The 26,304-nt window shown below is 46.0% G+C and overlaps 1 protein-coding gene across 1 annotated transcript in view; it reads left to right on the plus strand.

Annotated features, from left to right (window-relative positions):
- Positions 1-26,304, plus strand: part of mfng (MFNG O-fucosylpeptide 3-beta-N-acetylglucosaminyltransferase) — a 96,396-nt gene that overhangs the window by 55,010 nt on the left and 15,082 nt on the right. Inside the window, exons 2-4 of the mRNA XM_084317937.1 lie at positions 6,261-6,306; positions 6,554-6,656; positions 11,464-11,617. Of these exons, the coding sequence (XP_084174063.1) occupies positions 6,261-6,306; positions 6,554-6,656; positions 11,464-11,617 (303 nt within the window). The remainder of the gene's footprint in view (positions 1-6,260; positions 6,307-6,553; positions 6,657-11,463; positions 11,618-26,304) is intronic.

The following is a 26,304-nucleotide window of genomic DNA, read 5'->3' on the forward strand; positions in this document are numbered from 1 at the left end:
ACCAACCTGTGTAGCGGCCGAGATCCGACGAGATCGAGCGCGTACAGAATGGCATGGCTGTAAGCCATGACGACAGTGCTGAGTAAAAACATACCCAACCAGGGTCTCCATAGCGCTTAACCCTGTGACACCCAGACCGACCTGGCATTTTTCCCCCTGAAAAAAGCCCAAGTCCCTCAGGGTACCAGAACAGCAGATCTGCATCCCCGGCGGACAACGGGTTCAACTGATCTGGACCAGCGTGACCAGAACCAGTCCCGTGCCCTAACCACGCCGACATGCCTACTCCAGGAGAAGGGCAGATATGCGTGTTGATCTTAACATGAAAAGAAGGCGCCACCCAGACGTTCGGACGAACCGCGCCTGATGGCCCACCCCAAGGGCGTGAGACCCCACCACATATGTTCAGATCCATCCCGTCATCATCCCCCAGACATGAACGAGAATCCGTCGACAACCCACCCAGGTCATGGGATGTGGTCGTCGGAAGAGGAAAAACCCCCATCTCAGTTGCTTTATAAAAACGCTGTTTCAACCACAAGCAACCAAGGCGTGCCAGTCAATCGCCTGTTTACAGCGAGCTAGCACTATACGTGCGTCGGGACACACCCCCATCAATGAACAGGCTATTTAGACCTGTCATTGAATCCCCAAGGCGCCCAGGGGAACGACAAGAGGGGTGTGACACTCCCTAACTCCAACACTTCTGGAATAGAAAGAAGGAAGCATCAACAGTATGTATCCCAGTCTACACAGCCGGGGTAAAAAATGTTCACATTTTTACATCCCACCACCCTCCCATAGGAAAGAGACGGGGATCCCCAGAGAGACTTCCCACGCGAGCTGTACAGATTGAAAAGAATATATTGCACCTTGAGCCATGTAAAAAACTGGTTTTAGGGCCTCCGGGGAAGAGGCACTGAACCCATACACACTCAATAAACGAATTGAATCGAATATACATACAATAGAAAAGGACCCTTCTAGAGGGTCCACTCACTTTGACAATCTGAGGAGGAAGGCTCTGTACTCTGATGGAGGCTTCCTCACATGGAAGAAGGAGTCCGAACTCACAGAAGGCCTGAATAGGCGCTTGGTGAGGAGGAGCCCTGACCACCCCCCCTGAAAACAGATCCATCACATGGACCTGAACAGCACACGGAAGTCCTACCAACAGAGACGCGCACGGTGACGTACTCTATGGCGGGGGAATTCCTGCGGTGCACACGCCCAATATACCAGGCCGTGGGACCAGGAACTCCCCCCCCCCCCCCCCCCCCCTGTAACGTGCCGAACCGCCACGTGACGGGAACCTTGAAGGACAGGGGGTGTACCCCTGACCGACAGAACAATGGGGAGAGGAAAGGTTACCAGTTCACCCCTTTACGACCCCACACCCATGATACGATGTAACGACAAAAAGAGAATATGACACAGTCATAGTCAGCTCTATGAAGCGTTTCACAGCTCCACACAGCGCATGAGCTAACCTGCTATCTGATTTTTACTAAGGAAAAACACAGAATAGAGAGGGCTCTAAGAACCCCGGTCCAACATACACATGTGCTTCTGTGGCCAGTACAACCCAGTTGTAGGTCCCATGACACACACAACCCACCATCACCTACAAAAAATGGCAAAAAACACTCAACAGAGGAACGCCGTTTTTTTCACAATGAGAGAATACATCATTCTTGATTAGTATCGACCACAGGCCTTGCTAAGCACACATGACAGCAACCAAACCAATTTCCCTTTAGGAAATAAGTTTCTCCAGCTGATTTAGCACAACCTCAGCAATCAAGCTAAGAGTTACATCGTATCCCTACCACACAAAAGACACAATTAATGCACAACATGTCTGATAGGAGGATGAAAAAGTCCCCAGGGAACCGGGGGGGAAACACAATCCTCCTATTTTACCCTCAATACGGCCAGTTAAAACAGGAAAACCTGTTAATGTGTGAACACACTGTTCATTGTCATTACAGTCTGAGAAAGAACATTCTTTTACTCACTTGTCACCAAGCATAGCTTCATAGGTTAGTTACCTTAGTTGCGAGTACACGGTACATATAAACACCATGATGTTTCTCACACAACAACCAGATCATTACATCCCGATTTTACACGGAGAAGCTAACTGCCAGTGACAAAAAACAGCTCACACATAACCCGCAACGTATCCTAAATGCATTGCAACAACACACGTTTTGGGAAAAAACACCGTTATTCACAATACATTTAGCAAAGTAAAACCAGAAGACGTGTTATGAGGTCTGGTCAACCCCGTTCCTACCCGGAACGCAGATCAGCGAAGTGCAGTCACAGACACCGTAGGAACACAGCCGCTCCTGTGTTGTCCGAACTGGGTAGCGTCACCGCCCCAACCCGTACTACAGTCCCCCGTTGATGCAACCTTGCCGTCCAGGCTCAGGGCAGGGTCGACGAAACATCCCCTGTCAAGGATGACGTCGCGGTCAAGAGTGTAAAACATGTTAAAATCAAAGCACGTTCAACAGAATAGCATCAAGCTAACGGCCGCTCCAACCGTTCGGGTGCTACTGCTTCTGCTTGCGAGACGCCGAGCTAACGACGCACGCGATCAGAAGCGAGCTCACGGCGGCGCGCGAGAAGCTAAGCTACCCCGCGCCAGCCATGGCCTATCGCAGCAAGCTAACGTTACCTAGCGACCACGACATGCTAGCCCCGCAGCTAACAGCTGACTGGCTAATAGTAGGCCCTATAGCGATCCAGCAGGCTAACGCAGCAGTTAACAGCTGACTGGCTAACCGTAAGCTAAGCAGCTATCAACTGAACATGTAAACAATGACATAACACTCACCCAGACAGGCCGCCGTTCTGAACCTCTCCTCACTGTTTAAGAGAACAGAGAAACAAGATGTCAACACTGCTTTACAACGGTAATTTTACCAACACCCGACGGAATCAGCACAATACCAAACTGGCCTGTGTAGCTGATTTGAACATGGATCTGCCGCTATCGCACATCCATGCACATATCCCCTCGTGAAGGAATACTCTCATTTGGATATGAAAGATGGGGCCTTAACACGGTGACAGAGAGATGTCCACTCGTCCAGAACACACAGGGATCACCAGTGTTAATGGTCGCAGCCCACTAGTTAAAACTATAATGGTCTTCAGACCAAGGCCTTCTGTCGCCTAGGTGGCTGAACAAAGGACCCTAGCCTGGGGCCGGTTTCCATAAACATTGTCAAGTAGCCCCCATAGCACTAACAGACAAGTGGAGCCTGCCAGCAAAACACTACTCACCCAACCTGGAACGCACCGCTTCTCACAACAGCGGCATGTCCGACAGTTCAGCTGTGGCCTGACAGGTTTCACCCCAACAAACACAGCAAGGAACTGCAGTTGAGAAGCATGCAGCGGCGTGCTCCCAATACGAAAACCGGTGGAGGGTTTTTAGAATGATCATCATCTTCCAGACCCTCCAGTACGAAGACAATATCGCCGTATTTTCTCGAAAATAGTGAGAGAGAAAATAAAGATATGATGTCAACGTATCCTTGTTTCCCAAGCTGCTCCTAAACCTTTCTTCCATCATGGTGTCAAGTGTGGGGATCTACCGAGGCACTTCTTCCTTGTGGTGAAAGCGAGAAGGAGGCGAGTGGGTGGCCCCACCCCTGCTTATATGGGTAAGCTGATAGGGGTGTGGTCAGACGAATATTGGGATTAAAGGTACATTGTGGTCTTTATTCAGTGCGCGTGCACGTATGCGAGATAGTGCAGAGAGCGATGCCGAGCGAGAGCGATACGATACAGAACCACTGTTTGGCGTTGGTGTGTCATTATTATAACCATGCTGGAATATGAATGCCTTTATTTGTTTAGTTCGATTGGCTATAATATGATTTGTAGAGGCATCTATTTTGTTGTCGCTATTATAGCCTATATGAATTACATAGCAGCCATAGCCTACATTATGCAACAGTAACTTGCACATATATAATAGCACATGGCACAATCCTGCGAAGCCTGCATACAGTAAACTAACTTGATCATGAATCTAGCTGTTGTATCTTTACGCTTATGAAAACATTAAATAATATGTATAGGCTATATGCCGTCGCTTTGCATTAATAGCCTATATTCTCAAATGGCATTTAATGGCTAACCGACTCCTCGCTATCCTCGCGGACGGACCAGTATACCTTATATCATATCATATCCATATTCATATCATAGTTTACTCTATCAGCCTACCCAGCATGTAATACGTTCTTTGTTAGAACTGAACTCGTTATTATTTTGTGCATAGATTGCAGAAATAAGGGAACGTTTTGATTTATATTAAAAGGCTTTGACATTGTAAAACTAAATACGTGGAATTCTGTAAGCAGAATACAAGTCATATCACCCACACGATACATGCTACCTGTATCCAGAGCATGTATGCTTTTCATTCATTTAAGACACATTTATTGCAAGGGTTTTGTATACACATAAACTCAACAAATCTGAAATCTGTTCTCGTTGCAATGCGTTTTTTATTCTTTCTTATAGGAAGGGGGAAGAACACTATTTCGTGGGTGTTCATATGACTTGTATTCTGCTTACAGCTTCGAAATTCCACTTCTTTCGTTTAATGTTATGGCAAAGCCTTTAAAATATTATCAAAACGTTCCCGTATTTCTGCAATCTATGCGCAAAATAATAACGAGTTGAGTTACGCGGAGCGCAGTCAGTGCACCCCGTATATTCTGATAACGCTATATATAAACCATGCTGCATTCATTCAGAAGGAAATACCTATTATTCCAAATGCTATTTATAGGGTTTTGACCATAATTACACTACTGTTGCTATTTTAAAATTAACTATAATGAATTACGGGGGTCATACAGAACACGTCAGTCAAACTAATGAACGCAAGCTTATTTCCGCGTTGAAACTAATGCATGAAACTGATGAGAGCATATGCCGTCCATCTGCAGTATAATATTCTACCGCCGGGCGGCAGGTACGCATGCCCTGAGCTGTGCGTAAATATACGCACAAAGTCAAGCACAAGTTCAAATTGATAAGTCACACACTTTGCTTAGAAATTATCGTACGCACGGGTTACGCACAAATCTGTGCGTACGCAATGTTGATAAATGAGGGCCCTGGACTCTGTATATCATCCAGCCATCAGATTTATCACTGGTGATAGTTATAATACTCACCATTGTGTCCTGTACAGTAGGGCTGGGTTGTGTCCCCCCCCCCCCCCACCGGCAGAGAGACGAGTTTGCATTGACATCTGTTTCTTTAATGGTTTTTGTGTTAATATAAGAGCAGTTAAAACAGACCAGGAACTCAAAAGTAAGGGGGGAGAAACAAACACGACAGCAGGCATATAAAGCCAGAATTGGAGATTGTCCAAATTATATTACTTCATTATTGGAATGAACCTCTGGATCCTATAGTTATAGTACATTAACCAATGATTGGTTTACACACTTAAACCAAGCACAGAGAGACTCAGAAGGAGCTTCTATCCCCAGGCCATCAGGATGCTCAATGACAATAACACTATGTAACAAACAATCAAATACACTCACAGTACACACATCCACATGCACACACTTACTTTAAATAAACAACTCACTGTAGCACCCACTTTACCCATGACTTTAGACACTTTAACACACGTTATATTTATATTATTGGTAAAGAGATTTGCACTACAACTCATATCTCATTGCACCTTACCCTAAGTTGTACCTCATCCCATTTCTGCATTGTACTTTATATTGTATTGTAACTCAGTTAAAAAAAGAATTTCTACTACTTGTTTTGAACACTTTTGTTTACACTTGACTTCTATTTTTTACTTATCTATTTTATTTTTATCTAGCACACTCTCAGGAGCAGAACAGGAAAAAGCATTTCATATAAAAGTATTCTGTATTTTTGTATGACAACTAATAAAGAAACTTGAAACTTGAACTTAAAGCGCCTACAGTTTATACTGAACTGTGCTCCTGAATCATGGAAGGCCCCACAGGCTACATTGAAATTAGCTGTGCGAGTGTCCATGGGTGGTTTTGTTCTTTTAACATTTGATGATTATCTGAATGTAAATGCTTGACAATGGCTGTCCTTCAGTATAATCTTTCAGATTAAATAAAGATTGAATTAATGCATATGGGAAACACAATTTTAGTTGACTAAGAATTTCTTTATTTGAGGACTTAACCCCAACCCTCATAATTGTGTTTGTCTTTTCATAGACGTTCATCTTCACAGACACGGAGGATCACGATGTCTCGTCCAAAGGTGAACCGTCTACTTCAATTGATATTTCCACTAATTTAAAGTTTAAATATTTAAATTAATTCTAAAACCAGGCAGAGTTGATTTTTTTCTCGCCTTCTCTTTCCCTCCCCACTCTTTTACTCCTTTCTCTCGCTCTCCTTCTTATTGTTCCTCTATCCTTTCTCCCCCTCTTTTCTTTTTCTCTGTCCCTCTCTTTTTCTCTCTCTTCCTCTCTTTCTTCTCTCTCTCTCTATATCTCTCTCTCCAGGTTATAACATGGTGGTAACAGATTGTGAGTCAGACCACAGTCACCAGGCTCTGTCCTGCAAGATGTCTGCAGAGTACGACCACTTCATGGCTTCAAACAAGAGGTGAGGGACAACAAGGAGTACCGCAAGGTTCCATTTTAGGACCACTGTCATGCAACTTTACCCATCAATGATCTCCCATCTGTATGTGATGGTGTGGAAATCCAGATGTATGCAGATGATACTGTCATACTGTACGGGAAGGATGCGGTACAAGTGGCTCAATGATTCATGTAAAAAAAAACTAAAAACAGGATTAGGATCACTTTGATATCCGATCAGATCAGGAAATCAAATCCAAGCTTTAATCTGGATCAAATCTTCAAAATGGGTAGTTCAAACTGACAACAACACAGGATTGGGATCAGTTTGATCCCAAAAAAATGTATTATCTTGATCCCACCAGAGGGGTGGATTTCCACTGGATTACCAGAGCAAAATGTACTATACAATTTATTTAAAAATATGTTTCAATATAAATAAGAATTGCAAAGTTTGTTTGAAATAATACAAAATGAAGGCAAGTCTATTTTTTTTTTTTTTAAATTGTCAGGTTTGTGGTGGCCTATTTTGTTTTCAACCAAATGTTGATGACATAAATGTTTATGCTCATAAAAGTATCACAACAAAGATTGTCAATCACAAATGTAATCCAGATTAACCCCTTAAACCAGAGTGGTCCGGTACCGGTATGGAATTAATATCATGTCATAAATAGATCAATACAGTCTGTGTTAATTAATGTTGCATTTCTTTTTCAAATGTAGCCAAGAGTAGAGACCCTAACCCTATCAAAATAGCAGTTAAAGTGTATATTTTCAACACTACATTTGTTTACCAATGATTTTAAGTGTTATTAGCTAAATATGAGTTTATAAATATCTTGGCGCATCCCGGCGGAAACCGGATGAATTAGACACAAGGAAGTAACGCGTCATGAAAACCTTGTAGTCCTAAGAGAGAAGAGGGCTTTCGATGGACATCGACATTTCATAAAACTACACTACCCAGCTAACACCAGCCTCTGTCAAAGCTGTTGAAAATATTATTAGGAAAAAATGCTGACGTTATTTTTGTGATTATATCTCACAGGTCGAACAAACCTGAACGTTATTGCCATAAAATAGAACAGAGTTTGTTTCTTTACCTTTCTGTGAACGTCTCAATCTGATGAAAAATGGCGGAGCTATTTACATTATAAAAAAGTAACTGTACGGGCGGCTGGGTGGCGCAGCGGACATAGCGCTCGTCACCAACGCAAGAGACACCGGGTTCGACTCTCCGGCTGTCGGCGTTGCCTCCGGCTTGGGCCAGTCGTCATACTAACTCAATTGGCAGAGTTAGCGGGTGGAAGTCGATGAGTGGTAATCTGGACGTTGTGGACAGCGACTCCTACAGGTCGGTTGGGGACGCCTGCACAGCAGAGACAGGAAATGGCGGGGGTAGTGTGAGCCTCCCACACGTTACACCTCGCCAATGAGAGTCCGTGCTGGCAGGTGAAAAGATGTGACAGGCTGCCTCCACATGTATCGGAGGGGACATGTGATGCAAGGCTTCTATCCTCCCTACAACCGGCCAGTGGGGGGCATATGCGAGCAACGTTCAAGACAGGGGAGGGGAGAATTGGCACAGCGGAATTGGGATGGGAGAAAAATAGAAAAAGAGGAGAAAAAGTGGATAAAAAAAAAAAAAAAGTAACTGTACTGCCATTGGAAAGAAGAGATTTAGCCTGATCCATAGATGTATGACTTGGCCATAATAAGGTAATTTATAGGCCTGATATTCTATATTCTATATTCATATTTCAAATTGCATGTGTCCGGATGGTAAAATTCAGTACTGTTTCTACATCTGCCCTTTATTAATTTGCTTAGATTTTTTTGTACACATGATCTCAAGAAGGTGCTGCATTTTTCATGTCTAGTCAATGTTAGCATGGTGTTATTCACTGTCAAAGATGCTTTAAAAAAAAAATATATATATATATATATATATATATATATATATATATATATATATTCTAAATTTTACTCAAGAATAGTAACATACACAATATTTCTGACACTGGGAATACATTCCCTGTCCATAGATGTCCCTAGATACCAAGAATATGCAAATAGTGCCTTGTAGAAGTGGAGCAATCTTCCATTTACTTACGTATGTACTTTTAGGCAAACTTTCTAAAATTATGGCTAGGGCTTAAAGGTTAAACAGGTTAAAGAAAAAATATCTTCAACAAAAAAAAGTCCATCATCTGTCATCACCTTCAGCAAACTGAAACCTCACTTAGAATTCAGCTCCTCAAAGCACGCCTGGATGATCAGCTGCCTTTGAATTCATGTTTTTTTGTTGGTACCCTAGTGGGAGTATTTTTTTAAATGACAATTTCATTATGATTTTATGTCCTTTGTGTAAAATTATTATTATTAATTATTATAAATTATTATAGATGTCTCTGCAATGCTGTCTCTTGTCTTCCTTGTATTACTTTTCATATCCACTAGATGGAGATCGGTAGGATTAAAGCACTGCTAAAAGTCTGAACTTGGATCAGAGTGATCCTATCCTGAATTGCTTTGAAATACCGGGACAAAATCTGTCCAAGTTGTCTGATCCTGGATCACAAAAAAAAATCGGATTGAGATTAAACATTTTTAAATGGGACATGTCTTGCTATTCCTTTCACTATTTGGGAAACTTTACACAATTCCTGTGAGTCTATGGAACACATCTGTAAAGTTTTTATAAAATTCATTGTTTTGTATTTCTAATCAAGTACTCTAAAGCAGCCTTTTTCCACTTCAAGATTTCAAGCTGTTTTGGGCTGGGCTCCGCCCCCTTAAGCGCTTTGAGTGACCCACAGTCAGACAGAGGCAGACAGGCAGACAGAGAGAGATATAGAGAGATTGAGGGGGATACTAAATTATTTCGCCGTGGGGGGGGGGGGGGGGGGGGGGGGGGGGCATAATCCCACAGGACAATGCATTGGTAACTTGTTTCAAATGACAATATATACCCCTGTGAATATTATTGCACAGATCGGCATACCGGCGTGCGCGTGGGAGTCAAAGATTTTTTTACAGTGATATGCGAGTGGAGAAGCTCCATCCCCGCGCGGCGCGGTCGGGAGGTTGTGTGTGAGTGTGTGTGTTTTCCCCAAGAGAGAGAAGCTCCTGCTCCGTGTCCCCCTCTCTATCTCTCTCTCTCCCTCTCTCTCCCTCTCTATCTCGCTCTCTCTCCCCCTCTCTATCTCTCTCTCTCCCTCTCTCTCGCTCGCTCGCTGCTGTCTCTGTCGGCACCCGCTTGAGGAAGTGTCAGTATTTCCACGCGCTCTGTTGTTGAGCGAATGGTTGCGCTACAACCATAGAGGGGGCGTTACTGCAGATCAGCTCCGTGCTACGTAGGATAGCGAGTCAAATCAGAATAGCTTAGTTCACTGGGGGAGGATATTGTCTCAACTGAATTGGAGCAATCCGCCAAAATGAGAATTAGAGACACAGACCCCATTGATACAAACCCCCATTGCTAGGAAACAATGACCTTTAACTACTGGGCCCTGGAGAGCGGGAAGCCCACCTATCGGGCCACTCTCTGCAGAGGTCTTGTGCGGTGCTGTTCCCAAACCAGGAGGCGATGTTACCAGTCAGGATGCTCTCTATTGTGCACAAGTAGAAGTTCTTAAGGATCTTCTGACTCACTTTGAACTTCCTTAGACGCCTAAGGAAGTAGAGGCGCTGCCGTGCCTTCTTCACTACACTGCCATTATACTACTACACCACTGCCATATGCTTTTTAGATATAATATGTTAAACTTTGACATCTTCATTATGTATTCAGATGTCCGTTTGGATTATTAAGATAATTCACAATGCTGCTACTCCACCCCTTAAGAGCTGTATATATTGTTTTGTCTATTTCCATAAAAAAGTGCTTGGGAAGTGACAGAAGTGAAAGAGCTGGTATTTGGTTTTGAACTAAGCCTTGCATTACTGGCTGCCCACTTACATGGCAATGGACAAGAAACAGCCCTTCAGCCAGAGGGATTTATGCATGTCGGAAGAGTGTCTGTTTGCTTTGAAACACAGTCTGATATTGTTGCCCACTCATTACCATGGCAGAGAGGGCCAAGCATTTAATGAATGAATGATTTTTATTTCCGTCTTCTTTTAGTCAAGTCAAGTCAAGTCAAGTCAAGCAATAGTAAGACAATGTATAAAGAGAAAGAAAAGCTGTAGGCTGAAGCCGAGGCTTATAATTGCCTACCCTTTTTACATTACATTATTTACAAAAAAAACAAATTCCATATATAATTTTGCAAAAACAAAGGGTTACAAAAGTTTCATAGTTTTATATACAAAACGTATACACATTTATTTATTCGTTTTTATATGTAATTTATTTGTCACGATTTTAATACAGTTATGTTATAATAAAATATAATTAGGATAATAAGGTTTTATATTTATGTATCACCTTATATTTGAATAATTTCTTAAATGTATGTATCGAACTACACATTTTAACTTCGTTGTCACAGTTATTCCATAGTTTTACCCCTTTAACAGATATACATCAACTTTTTATATATTTTTTCCCCCCTTGTCTTCAACATTGTTGCATGTTATGATCAGGCTACTATTTGGAATGTTTTCTTCTATCTTGTTATTCTAGAACTCCATAGCTTGACAACAGTCATGACGATATCATCATTAGAATTCTAATCTCAAAATTCTAATCTCATTATGATGAGATTGTACACCTGGAAGGGTTAACACCTACTGTAGTCCAGAATGGAGGCCATGTTGGCTATAGTATATGCTTGGAATATGAATGTAAATGAATGAATCGCCATGCGTCTCTCGTTCTCCAGGTGGCTGTGTCACGTAGACGATGATAACTATGTTAACCCTGGAGCCCTGCTCTCCCTCCTCTCAGCCTTCCCCCCTGACGGGGACGTCTATGTGGGTAAACCCAGCCTGGACAGGCCCATCACAGCCCACGAGCTTCTGGAGAGAAACCAAACGGTATGCTGCCTCATAGAGCGTCTCTTTTGAACTTTTCAACACAGTTGCAAATAAACACTTTTGTCCATTTGTTGTTGCCTTTCATACTTTCTTGATTGTTTCCTTCCTTCCTTCCTTCCTTCCTTCCTTCCTTCCTTCCTTCCTTCCTTCCTTCCTTCCTTCCTTCCTTCCTTCCTTCCTTCCTTCCTTCCTTCCTTCCTTCCTTCCTTCCTTCCTTCCTTCCTTCCTTCCTTCCTTCCTTCCTTCTGAGAGCAGCTGAGAGGAACAGAGAGGGAGAATGAGAGAGAGAGAGAGAGAGAGAAAGAGAGAGAGAGAGAGGAGCTGAGGGGAACAGAGAGGGACGTTTATGAGTTGATTAATGTACTAAACAAAATTCCTTCCTTCCTTCCTTCCTTCCTTCCTTCCTTCCTTCCTTCCTTCCTTCTTTCCTTCCCCTTCCTTCCTTCCTTCCTTCCTTCCTTCCTTCCTTCCTTCCTTCCTTCCTTCCTTCCTTCCTTCCTTCCTTCCTTCCTTCCTTCCTTCCTTCCTTCCTTCCTTCCTTCCTTCCTTCCTTCCTTCCTTCCTTCCTTCCTTCCTTCCTTCCTTCCTTCCTTCCTTCCTTCCTTCCTTCCTTCCTTCCTTCCTTCCTTCCTTCCTTCCTTCCTTCCTTCCTTCCTTCCTTCCTTCCTTCCTTCCTTCCTTCCTTCCTTCCTTCCTTCCTTCCTTCCTTCCTTCCTTCCTTCCTTCCTTCCTTCCTTCCTTCCTTCCTTCCTTCCTTCCTTCTCCATACTGTAGCTTTGTTTCCTGTCCTCTCCGCCCCCTGATCTCATCTGACAATCTACATGGAAAATTCATGAACCGAAAAACCAAATGTCACCCTCTATTCTATCGTATTTATGCCAAATACTGATCAGACAGGTTAACTGCCGCTGCCATCTACATCCATTATGTTCGGCTCCATCAGTTTCCCTCTCACCGGCGACGAGAGAATAGGATGGATGGATCGACAGGGGCAGAATGGATAAACATGAGATGCATACACTGTGTTTGGGTCACATGGGAAGGCTTTTCAAGCCAGTGGATCAATGGGTGATTAGTGTCCTATTGGACTATCGATTGGTGGCCACACACACGTGCGCATGCATGTGATGGGAAATACCCCCTGGGGGGTGTATGCTGTCAGCCTTGCTCCCCCGATGCTGTCAAGTTTTAAACCTTGTTGTGCGCAGTAATGAAACTGGTTAAGTATATAGCTTGACTGTGTGTGCGTGTGTGTGTGCGCATGCTTGTGCACTTACACATGGGCTATGTACAGTAGAATTAATGGCCCATTGAGTCGGAGTGCCGTCTGGGTTCCAGCGAACGCTTCTGAAATGCATCACGCCCTCTCCTCCTTTTTTCCTTCTTCAATCTCACTTCCCAGCTCCCCCGTGTCACACTCCACACACCCTGATTGCTCCCATTTACAGAGAAGAATGCATCTTTATTTATCTTTCTTTTCCCGTCTCTCTCTCTCTCCTCCTCATCCTCCTCCTCCCGGAGCCTCCGCTCACATCCTCACACTGCGGCAGAGCGGCTAGGTTCCGTCTGTCGTTTCTCTCCCCTCTGCTTCCTTCCTGTCTCTCATCGTCTTTCTGAGGGAGGTGAGAGAGGGGAGAGAGAGAGAGTGAGATAGAGAGAAGTAGAGAGAGAGAGGGGAGATAGATTGAAAAAGAGAGAGAGAGAGGAGCGAGTGAGAGAGAGGAGATAGATAGGAAAAGAGAGAGAAAGAGAGAGAGAGGAGCAACTGAGAGAGGAGCGACTGAGAGAGAGGAGCAACTGAGAGAGAGGAGAGAGAGATAAGAGAGAAAGGAGAGAGAAGAGAGAGAGAGAGAGAGAGAGAGAGACAGAAACCACACTGGACTAAATCAAATTATAAGAAAACAAAAAGAAAACTATCTGACACATTGGAAAGAATCAACCAAAAACCAGAGCAAATTGAAATGCTATTTGGCCCTAAACAGAGAGTACACAGTGGCAGAATACCTGAGCACTGTGACTGACCCAAAACGAAGAAGATCCTTGACTAGGTACAGACTCAGCGGGCACAGCCTAGCCATCGAGAAAGGCCGCCATAGGCAGACCTGGCTCCCAAGAGAAGACAGACTATGCACCCACTGCACACAAGATGAGGTGGAAACCAAGCTCCACTTCTTAACAACCTGCCCACTATACCAAGACATCAGAGACATATACTTCCCACAAATTGCAAACACCCAAAGAGACTTTGAAAACATGGACAATAACTCAAAACTCCCATACCTACTGGGAGAAATACAAGAATGTGCAAACACAGCAGCAAGATTTGTGAGCTGCTGTGACAAGAAAAGGACATCCAACGGAATACAACCACCATAAAGACTGTACAAGAAATGTCTTCTGTAATGTACTGATTTCTTTTGATTTCTCTGTTTGATTGTTTTGTTTGGCTTTGGCAATGTAAACGTATGTTTCCCATGTCAATAAAGCCCATTTGAATTGAATTGAATTGAATTGAATTGAATTGAATTGAATTGAATTGAGAGAAAGAAAGAAAGAAAGAGAGAGAGGGGCTGAGGGGAACAGAGAGGGACATTTATGAGTTGATTAATGTATTAAACAAAATTCTGGAGAGGAGCATTGTGAATTGTATACAGATTGTAATATATATCAAATATTCCCCTAAATTGTTTATACAAAAGAAAAATGTGCTGTATGCTTGAAAAATAGTAAACGAATACAAGATTAAGAGGTACAATTCATACGCCATATTTTTGGAGGTACTGAATAAAATGTGTGTACAGTATGTGTGTTTTTTAGGGCTGTCAATCGATACATTCTTTACACGTTAATCACATGATTTACTTGCATTAATCGCATGATTTACTTGCAGTTATCGTGTTTACGCATTACAAATTACTTAGCAAAATGCATCTTTAGGGGCTGCAGTCATGAAGAAATGCATGGAAAAAATTGTTATGGAAAGTAATCAAACGTACTTCAGTCTTCAATAAAGTTTAATGGTGATCCATTTTCTGAATAAATTAGTTCCCTGATGAAAACTGTTCATCACTGCATCGTTTACGTTATACAACTTGGTTTAAAGGTGCTGTAAGTACTAGTATTCTTTTTGTTAAAATAAGTGGTCTACACAGCCATCACTGATGTGTTTGGTCAGTAACATGGGTCTCTCAGTCCCTCCGCTCTGCAGTAAACAGCCATCACTGATGTGTTTGGTCAGTAACATGGGTCTTTCAGTCCCTCCGCTCTGCAGTAAACAGCCATCACTGATGTGTTTGGTCAGTAACATGGGTCTCTCAGTCCCTCCGCTCTGCAGTAAACAGCCATCACTGATGTGTTGGTCAGTAACATGGGTCTCTCAGTCCCTCCGCTCTGCAGTAAACAGCCATCACTGATGTGTTTGGTCAGTAACATGGGTCTCTCAGTCCCTCCGCTCTGCAGTACTACACAGCCATCACTGATGTGTTTGGTCAGTAACATGGGTCTCTCAGTCCCTCCGCTCTGCAGTAAACAGCCATCACTGATGTGTTTGGTCAGTAACATGGGTCTCTCAGTCCCTCCACTCTGCAGTAAACAGCCATCACTGATGTGTTTGGTCAGTAACATGGGTCTCTCAGTCCCTCCGCTCTGCAGTAAACAGCCATCACTGATGTGTTTGGTCAGTAACATGGGTCTCTCAGTCCCTCCGCTCTGCAGTAAACAGCCATCACTGATGTGTTTGGTCAGTAACATGGGTCTCTCAGTCCCTCCGCTCTGCAGTAAACAGCCATCACTGATGTGTTTGGTCAGTAACATGGGTCTCTCAGTCCCTCCGCTCTGCAGTAAACAGCCATCACTGATGTGTATGGTCAGTAACATGGGTCTCTCAGTCCCTCCGTTCTGCAGTAAATAGCCATCACTGATGTGTTTGGTCAGTAACATGGGTCTCTCAGTCCCTCCGCTCTGCAGTAAACAGCCATCACTGATGTGTTTGGTCAGTAACATGGGTCTCCCAGTCCCTCTGCTCTGCAGTAAACAGCCATCACTGATATATAATGTTTGGTCAGTAACATGGGATATCAGTGATGGCTGTCAGAATGTACTTAACACTTATTTTTTAAAATAAGAAAAATATCAAAGTGTTCCGAAGTGCGTTTTTATCCTTGTTTCCAGTTCTGGATGTTATTGTGGATGTGTGTCTGTGTCTGTGTCTGTATGTGTATTAGAGTTTATAAAGGATGTCTGCTCATGTGTCTGTATCCTTGTATTGTGTGTGTATAGGGAGGTCCACCTGTATAGGGATTTATCATTGGGAAAATGTATTATCGGCTATTGTAATAATTCTGCCTCATGAACATTGGCAAGCTTTACATTTTTGCACAAAATTAGTTCCCTTCTATAACTAACATTATTGATTATTTTACAATTAATTGCGAATTGTTTCATGTTGAACTATAGATTGTGGATGAATACACACAGAAAGGTACACCATGTCAATGTTCATGCTTTATTTGTTTTAAAGGTCCCATATTTTGCTTTATTTTTCCCTTTTTGGGCAATTTTACACAATTCCTGTGAGTCTATGGAACACATCTGTAAGGTTTTTTTTCAATAAAATTCATTGTTTTGAATTTTTAATCAAGTACTGTGGAGCACCACTTTCTGCCCTTCCAATGTCCAAGCTGTTTTTGGCTGGGCTCCGCCCATACTAGCAATGCGCTTTGAGTGACAGTCACCCACCTGCACTAGCAGATACGAGAGTCCCTGAATCCCTCCCACCCATTTTATCTAGTGAAGCTGCTTCCTTCTCATACTATGGAGCGCTCACTGCGTTCGAGACAGATAGAGAGGGTTTCAAGTTTCTTTATTAGTTGTCATGCTTCTTTCTGTTTTGCTTCTGAGAGTGTGCTAGATAAAATAAATAAGTATGAAATAAGTATAATAAGTATAAAATAGAAAGTCAAGTACGTAAACAAGTGTAAACTAAACAAAAAATGTCAATATACATATATACAATATACAATGCAGAGTAGAGAAAAGGGTAACTGAGTACAATTACAATGTAATATACAGAACAATGCAGACATGGATGCAGATGAGGTACAACTTAGCTTGTGGGAGAGAGAGAGAGAGAGGGCGAGACAGATAGAGAGAGGGAGAGAGAGGCTCATACACGCACGGTGTGAGTCTCGCAGCGCACTGCATTCTGAGAGAGAGAGAGAGAGAGAGCGGGAGAGAGAGAGGAAGAGACAGATAGGGAGAGATAGAGAGAGAAAGAGGCTCATACACGTGAACACTTTTGAGGAAGTGCTGACAGGGAAACCGCTTCCGCATTATTTCCACTCGCTTGGTTTTGCTCATACTTTAAACATTACGCTAACTCCTCCAATCAGTTACAGGCTTCTCAGTTACAGTGGGTGACATTATTGTCACAAGGAAAGATGAAATTACATACCTAAGTTCCATCCTAGAGGCTAATCTTTCCTGTGACAAAATTGCATCCAATGTAATAAAAAAATTCAACCAACGAACTAGATTCTTGTACCGGATCTCCTCTCTGGTAAACAAGAATACCCTGAAGACTCTGGCAGGAGCACTCATTCAAGGGTACTACGACTATGCTTGCACGTCATGGTACCAAAGCACCTCAAAGGCGCTAAAACAAAATTACAAACATCACAAAACAAACTGGTCAGACTACTGCTTGACCTTACCCCCAGAACCCACCTCACCCCTGCCCACTTTGACAACCTAGGATGGCTTAGAGCAGACGACAGAGTACAGCAACTTGCAATGGGCCTGGTCTACAAGATACACTACACGACTAAGGTACCCATGTACATGTCAAAATACTTCCTAAAGGTCAGTGAATACCATGACCACAACACCAGAGGGAGCTCCACAAATCATGTTAAACCCAGATTTGGCTCAAACAAGGGACTAAACACGTTTTGCAATTATGCCACATCAATGTGAAACGCCCTACCCACAGCTGTAAAGGAATGTCAACTTTTAAAACCACTCTCAAGGAGCACCTACGGGAGACTGCAATTCGAAACTGGCCCCTGTAAATGTCCTAACCTAACCCCCTCCAATGTACAGTAAATGTCCTAACCCAATAATACACGAGACCCTCTTCTTGGAACCAAGTAAGATTTTGTTGATAATCCAATGTACAGTTACCCCCCCCCCCCCCCCACCCCGCCTGTACTGTACTGTATTTGTAACTGAGGGGTACAATTCCCTGACTGTATTAATAAGTATGGTATCATTAAACCACTACTGCTTTATGTACATTACTACTGGCCATACAGTACACAGGTATATGTGATGAACACTCCCACAATAACACGGCTTCACAACAAATACTGTTTAGAATATTTATTATTATAGCAACGATAGGTTACAGAATGATAATTATGAGTTGCGCTTGTAAGGCGAAGAATGTGCATGAATAGGTCAAGAGCGTAGGTCCATGAGCATATTACGCAGGGGATAATTAATACCACCTGTATCATAAGAATTATATATAGTACACTAGTAGGGCAGCTGGAGATACTAAGAGGGTCCCTCCGGTTGTAAGCCACTGGTAACGTCGAACCGTCCGACTACATGCCAGCTGGACCGGCTACGTTCCCCACTCCTCCAGTCCATAGCACCAGACATCCTCCCATTCCTAACTGCAACCATCAACTCCTCACTCAACTCGGGGGTGGTCCCCACCTCCCTAAAACAAGCCAGAGTCACGCCCCTCATAAAAAAACCATCCCTGAACCCTACCGTCATAGGCAACTACCGTCCTGTCTCTCTTCTCTCCTTCCTTTCTAAAACACTTGAACGTGCTGTATCCAACCAACTTACTGCTTATCTCTTACAGAATGACCTCCTAGACCCTAATCAGTCAGGCTTCAGGACTGGTCACTCCACAGAGACAGCCCTCATTGCGGTCACAGAGGCACTTCACTTAGCAAAAGCGAAAGGCCTCTCCTCTGTCCTGATTCTCCTAGATCTATCTGCAGCCTTCGACACAGTCAACCACCAGATCCTCCTCGCGGCCCTCGCAGGAATGGGAGTGGCTGGCTCTGCACTGACATGGTTGTCATCATACCTCAATGACCGCTCCTACCAAGTGTCATGGAGAGGGACCCTGTCGGCCACCCGCCCCCTGCGGACGGGTGTCCCCCAGGGCTCGGTTTTAGGACCCCTTCTCTTCTCCCTCTACACTAAATCACTGGGTAACATTATCACGTCTCATGGCTTCTCCTACCACTGTTATGCCGACGATACTCAACTCTTCCTCTCCTTCCCTCCCTCAGATATCCACGTCTCTGAGCGGATCTCGGCCTGTCTGTCCGACATCTCTGCCTGGATGACGACCAACCACCTCAAACTGAACCTAAGCAAAACAGAATTGCTCCACCTGCCGGCCAAATCCTCCCCCCTGACCGACCTTTCCATCACAGTCGAGAATGCAGCTGTGACCGCGTCCCCGACCGCCAAGAACCTTGGTGTTGTCCTCGACGACCAGTTGAACTTCTCTGCTCACATCGCAGCGACAACCAGAACCTGCCGATTCCTCCTGAGCAACGTCAGAAGGATACGCCCCTTCCTGACAAAAGAAGCCACCCAACTCCTCGTCCAATCAACAGTCATCTCCCGCCTCGACTACTGCAACGCACTGCTCGCTGGCCTCCCGGCCACTGCCACTAAGCCTCTTCAACTCATTCAGAACGCAGCGGCCCGCCTGATCTCAAACCTACCGAAGTCGGCCCATGTCACCCCACTTCTTAGGGACCTGCACTGGCTCCCCATTGCTGCACGAATCCGCTTCAAGGCCCTCGACCTAGCATACCGTGCGGCAAAGGGAACTGCTCCCGCCTACCTCCGGTCAATGGTCTCTAACTACACACCCTCAAGACCCCTACGCTCTGCATCTTCTGGCCGCCTCAGACCTACTCCTATCCAAGCTCCGGGAGGGTCATCAAAGAGAAGTCGCCTATTCTCAGTCCTTGCCCCACAATGGTGGAATGAACTACCCACCCCAGTTAGGACAGCCGAAACACGTCCAATCTTTCGCCGTCGACTAAAGACGCACTTCTTCAACCATTATCTGAATTAAAAAAAAAAAAAAAAAAAGAAAATCTAACCCTAACTAACCATACTGTCATGCACTTGTCCTAATAAACTAACCTACACTGTAGCACTCAACACTTTGATGAACATTGTTACTCAGCTGATAGAGTTGTGCTCTTCCTGATGGCTTGTCGTACAGAACTTGTAAGTCGCTTTGGATAAAAGCGTCAGCTAAATGACTAAATGTAAATGTAAATGTAAGCCAGCAGGGGGCAGGAATGTTCGAATGCAAAAGTCTGGATCAACGGGGAATCAATAAGCTCCAGCTACGGGAGGCGGTACATTACTCCCTTGATCGGCAGACGAAAGCAGCAGCTATAATCCAAGTATGCGTGCAGCATAGGTGAAAGCCGGCCAGCCTCTCCTAGAGACGGGCTCGAGTGATGCTCCTCACGGGTAAATCCCACACAGCAGCGGGGTAGAACGGTTCTCTGATCCAGCAGCCACGGTACCAAAGCAATATAATAATCCAGCCGGAAAAGGCTCTGCATTCATCGGTGTAGATTCTCCGGTGCACGGTACTTCACATTAACTAGGTCGAACTTGACGTTATTCCACTAAGCTCTGACACTTTTACTGTCCTATTCGCACGCGGTTATAAGTGCTCTATTTAGACGCAAGGTTGCTCACTTCACTTGGTCGTTGACTCGTGATGAAGGCTTTAACGTTTGAGGGTAACACGTTTCTAGGTTAACTAACTTTAGGCTAAGTGCTGCTGTATCCACCTGCGACGTATTTATACGTGCAGTGAATAATCTAGTACCAGCCTTATTTCTGTCTCGTATTCTTGCGCAGAACCGGGCATGTACAGACATGTCTTAGCGGTGACTTTGAACTAGACATTGGAGGTATGGCCGTGGCACCTAGGGGATCGCTTCCAATAGTAGAACGAATATTATGGTCTGTCCTGTACCAGGTAAAGGGATATTCCGTGTATATGTACAAAGAATATACAAGGGATATCAAACGATATACAAATATTATACAATATATCTCAAGCAATAAATATATATATTCGGTTTAATCTGACCCTTTGTAACAGCCGCCTCCTAATTAGTCCGCACCTAATTAGATAAGCAGAGACAGATTAACCGCCTTGTCCACTACTCAATGTCCGTTGTGAGGAGTAGGGCAATTCACAAAGTCAGTGGGTCATGGTCGTCATTAAGCGAGTCGGGGAGCCTTGGCAACTCTATCAGCCTCGCCACGGGTCGGGTGTATGTCCGCGCCTGGACGAGCACTTCTGCCGCTCTGACCTTTCCGTCGGCACCAGTGATCACTTTGCTTACGCGGCCGGCCGGCCACGCAGCTCGGAGTAGTGACTGGTCTATGATCACGACGGCTGTGTCCACTTTTAGGTTGTCCCCGTCCTTGACCCGCTTCTGACGGGCTGGAAGGGATGGTAGGGGGGTTAGGAGGAAGCGGGCCTGAGACTGCTTTGATCTGTGCTTGGCTGCGCCTCCACCTCCTCCGTCTGTTTCTCTTGTTCGGTCGGTACCCCGTCTGAGGAGGGGCCGGTTCCGGCCGCACCATCAAGGAGTCGCTTGGGGTGCTGGGTTCGAGGTCAGCTACGTCTGGAGCGCAGTTGAGGGGGGTGGAGTTCCGAACTCCCTCTTGTGCCCACGGTTCTCTCACAGGCCTCTCGCTTAATGTCAATAGCCTCTCAACGGGCTGTACGAGGGAGTGGCCGGTGTCGCTCACCTTTGTGTGTAGGCAGCGTGTAGGCGTGGGTTGACTGTCAAGTCCGTAGAGGGGGCCCTGGAGCGTCCACCCCAGTCGGGTCTGAACCGCGACTGGGCATCCTTTGGGTCCGATGTGGGCCGCCTCAATTGGGAGAATGAGGTCCGCGTGGTCGGAGCCGATGAGCAGGGTCGGTGTGGCGCCGTCGATAAGCGGTATAGGTAGTTGACGTAGGTGCACATACTTCACCATCAGCTGTGGGATGGGGTAGGTGTACTGGGACAGGCCTATGTCGTGGCTGGTGAAGACGTTGGTAATACTATACTGCTTCTCGGGCTGGTCCACCGCTGCTATCTTGAAGGAGACCTTTTCACCTTTTATGGTCTTCTGGTCCCTTCTGATGGTGCGTATGGTCATGGTACCTTTGGCACCCCGCAGGCCCAACTGGGCTGCGGCGGAAGCGAGGAGGAGAGTCTTTTCAGACCCATCGTCCAGGACGGCGTAAGTGTCCAGGACCTTGTCCTCGTAGCTCAGGAGCACTCTGACCACTTTGATGAGCACTCGGGGGGTCCCGCTATGCTGGTCAATGTGGAGCACTCCTGTTGGTCGGTTGCTTTGGATCGTCTGGGGTGGTGCCGACTCGCGGTCGTCCGAGTAGCACCGTGACTCCCAGTGTCTGCTGTAGCAGTCGGTACAGTAGGGAGCGGTCTGGTGGATCTTTGGTACTGGTGCCACCGCCTCGGCCTGGTACATTACCGCGACGGGCCCACTCTGTTGTCCTGGCGGACGCCTGTTGATGTCATGCAGGACCTCCAAGTGGGCGCCGCCGCACCTGCTACACTTCTTCTTCAAGCGGCACTCAGCTGCCATATGGCTGCGCGCGCAGCGGAAGCAGCGGCGGTGGTCTTTGATCCACTGACTCACCTCGTCCGTGGTCAGCTTCCCGAAAGTGTCGCATTGATACAGCCGATGTTCCCCTTCACAGTACTGGCATTCAATCTTCCACTCCTCTTTCGTCGAGGGGGTGTTGTGGTTCTTGTGCTGCGGTACTGATTCGGCTTGGTGCATAACGGTCACCGACCGGCGGTTATCATTTGATCCCCGAGGTCCTAGTCTTGGGCTTGGTCCACTCCATACGAACGTATCCAGTCGTAGGCTGCTGATCTCCCTGGCGAGGAACTCCGATAGGTCTAGGAGGGATGCCTCTGGGCCGTTGGGGTCACGGTGATCTCTCTGCCGCCGAAAACGCTCTTGTCGGGCGGGAGGGAGCTTCTCTAATATCCCCTCTACATTAGAGTTAGCGTACAGTTCGTATATCCCTTTTTCCTTTTGAGACCCCAGCATCCCTACCAGGGACTGTACCTTGATAGAGAGGTCATCTAATGCTCTGTTGTCTCTGGCTGGGGGGAGACGGTCGATGTCTCTTATCTCTTGTATCACGTAGTCCCATATGCGTCCATAACGTTGGTCGAGGGCTACTAGAGCCGCGGTGTATGGGGTACTTGAGTTGGAATATGCCAGCGCTATATTATGCGCTCTGGGCACCTTCAGGTGCTTGAGTAGGATAGCATATTTGTACGTCTCGTCTGGGACGTCGGACATCATTGTCTCTAAGCACATTCGTAGCTCTGTGTACTGTGCTCTGTTCTCGTGTGTGAAATCCGGGAACGTCGGTGTGCCAAGGTACGATGCCATGGATGGCTGGCACATCGGTGAGCGTTGGGGGAGAGGCCTCCTGGGCGAGTCTCCCCGTGCATGTCGTCTTGGGCTGGTACTTGGTGGGTACCGAAGCCCGGGTACCCAGGTGCTGTTCCTCGGGGCTGGCGGTGCGTCAAACTCACCTGTGAGTTGAGTCGGGGGTTTGTAGCGCAGTGACTCGGGGCTGACGTCGGGGCTGTACTGGGCCTCCTGGTCCAGAGTACGTTGCTGCTGGTCGGGGCTGTACTGGGCCTCCTGGTCCAGAGTACGTTGCTGCTGGTCGGCTTGACCTTCCTCCTCTTCCTCTTCCTCTGCTAGGTCCTGGAGTCTTCTGTTCAGTCTCTCGGCGTGGTCCGGTTCTTCCCGGTTGCTGGGTCTCGTATGGACCGGCCGGGGAGGGGGTTCGGAGACGTGGACAGGATCCTCCTGTTGGCGGGGTCCCGGGTCGCTTGGTCGGGTAGGGGAATGCGTCCTAGACCCTTGTCGTGATGATCTCCGGGAGCTCCGTGCGGAGAGAGGGGGTGTCGCCATGGCAATCAATTTATCCATCATCTGCGCCTGCAGCCGGTCGCGCTCTGCCTCGCGCTGGGCATGGGCGGCGTCGCGCACTGCTTCGCGCTGGGCATTGGCGGCGTCGCGCTGCGCATTGGCGGCGGCGTGCTGCGCCTCGGCGTGGCTTCTTTCAATGTTCTCTTCCGTCTGAAGGCGTCTGGTCTCCAGTCTTATGCGGTCGTCTTCACTCCTTTGTTGCACCTGGAAGCGCTCTCGCTCGGTTGCAGAATGTTCGCGTTCACTGAGAGCTTGCGCTTGGAGTTGCGCGTGAAGGCGCTCTCGTTGGTCTGCAGCTTGTTCGCGCTCGCTCGTCTGTTGCGCTTGGAGTCGATCGTGTTCGGTGGAGGCTGCCAGGGTGGCGATGAATGCCTGCGCCAGCATCTTGTCCGCTTCGCTGGGGGAAGACACCGGCGGAGGTGATCGGCTTCTGGCAGTGCTCGTTGGAGATCCGTTCTCCTGTCGCGCTCCGAGGAGGTCCATCTCCTGGGTGTGCGTCTCTTCTGGTAGTGGGTCGGGTTCCGTCCCTGGAGCGATTTCTTTATCCTGGAGCTCTCCGGGGGCTGTCCCGTTGGCGTTGTCGGGGGTAAAGTCATGTCATGTCCCTCCTGGTCCCCCCCGTGAGCTTGATCAGTTACGTTAGAACCCACTGGGGTCTCTACTGGCAGGGTCGTCTGGTCGGTAGGGTTTGACATGCTTTGACTATCCGCTTTATTTATTTTATCCGTATTTAACTTCTTTATAAAGCTAGGTAGTAGACTGGCAGCGTAGTCCTCTAGGTAAGAAGGTGGCTGCCGTCTGCGCGTCGGGCGTTCTAGCTTATGAGAGCCGTTTGTGGAGTGTTCACCGCTGGCCATGTCAATATTAATATTATATTAATATTACGCTAATTACCCTCCGGCTCGAAGGACCAATTGTAACTGAGGGGTACAATTCCCTGACTGTATTAATAAGTATGGTATCATTAAACCACTACTGCTTTATGTACATTACTACTGGCCATACAGTACACAGGTATATGTGATGAACACTCCCACAATAACATGGCTTCACAACAAATACTGTTTAGAATATTTATTATTATAGCAACGGTAGGTTACAGAATGATAATTATGAGTTGCGCTTGTAAGGCGAAGAATGTGCATGAATAGGTCAAGAGCGTAAGTCCATGAGCATATTACGCAGGGGATAATTAATACCACCTGTATCATAAGAATTATATATAGTACACTAGTAGGGCAGCTGGAGATACTAAGAGGGTCCCTCCGGTTGTAAGCCAGCAGGGGGCAGGAATGTTCGAATGCAAAAGTCTGGATCAACGGGGAATCAATAAGCTCCAGCTACGGGAGGCGGTACATTACTCCCTTGATCGGCAGACGAAAGCAGCAGCTATAATCCAAGTATGCGTGCAGCATAGGTGAAAGCCGGCCAGCCTCTCCTAGAGACGGGCTCGAGTGATGCTCCTCACGGGTAAATCCCACACAGCAGCGGGGTAGAACGGTTCTCTGATCCAGCAGCCACGGTACCAAAGCAATATAATAATCCAGCCGGAAAAGGCTCTGCATTCACCGGTGTAGATTCTCCGGTGCGCGGTACTTCACATTAACTAGGTCGAACTTGACGTTATTCCACTAAGCTCTGACACTTTTACTGTCCTATTCGCACGCGGTTATAAGTGCTCTATTTAGACGCAAGGTTGCTCACTTCACTTGGTCGTTGACTCGTGATGAAGGCTTTAACGTTTGAGGGTAACACGTTTCTAGGTTAACTAACTTTAGGCTAAGTGCTGCTGTATCCACCTGCGACGTATTTATACGTGCGGTGAATAATCTAGTACCAGCCTTATTTCTGTCTCGTATTCTTGCGCAGAACCGGGCATGTACAGACATGTCTTAGCGGTGACTTTGAACTAGACATTGGAGGTATGGCCGTGGCGCCTAGGGGATCGCTTCCAATAGGAGAACGAATATTATGGTCTGTCCTGTACCAGGTAAAGGGATATTCCGTGTATATGTACAAAGAATATACAAGGGATATCAAACGATATACAAATATTATACAATATATCTCAAGCAATAAATATATATATTCGGTTTAATCTGACCCTTTGTAACAGTATTGTATCCATTCTGCAATCTGTTAATACAATTTTCAATCAATCAATCACAGTTGATTGTGGGCTGGCGGTGGCAGATCAGAATTCTTACACGTCACAGATCCGCGTAAATTCAGAATGGCTTGGTTTAGTGGGGGAGGTTCTTGTCTCGGCTGAACTGGAGAAATGGGACTGGGTAGAGATTTCACATCTAGTCAGTGTTGGTACAACCCCACATTGCTAGACAACAATGCAAACCACTGGAAAATGCCATTTATAAGATAGGGGACCTTTAAACGAGACAATTTAGAAATGTGTCCATTGGAAATACATTGCAATTTCAAGCGAGGTGGACCGCATGGGAAACAGCAATGACGTAACCACTACACCTCCCTATAGACCAGGAAGTAACCACTATACCTCCCTATAGACCAGGTAGTAACCACTATACCTCCCTATAGACCAGGTAGTAACCACTACACCTCCCTATAGACCAGGACGTAACCACTATACTTCCCTATAGACCAGGAAGTAA

This window comes from Notolepis coatsorum (genome assembly GCF_963971535.1).
Source record: "Notolepis coatsorum genome assembly, chromosome: 7".
NCBI classification, from domain to species: Eukaryota; Metazoa; Chordata; class Actinopteri; order Aulopiformes; family Paralepididae; genus Notolepis; species Notolepis coatsorum.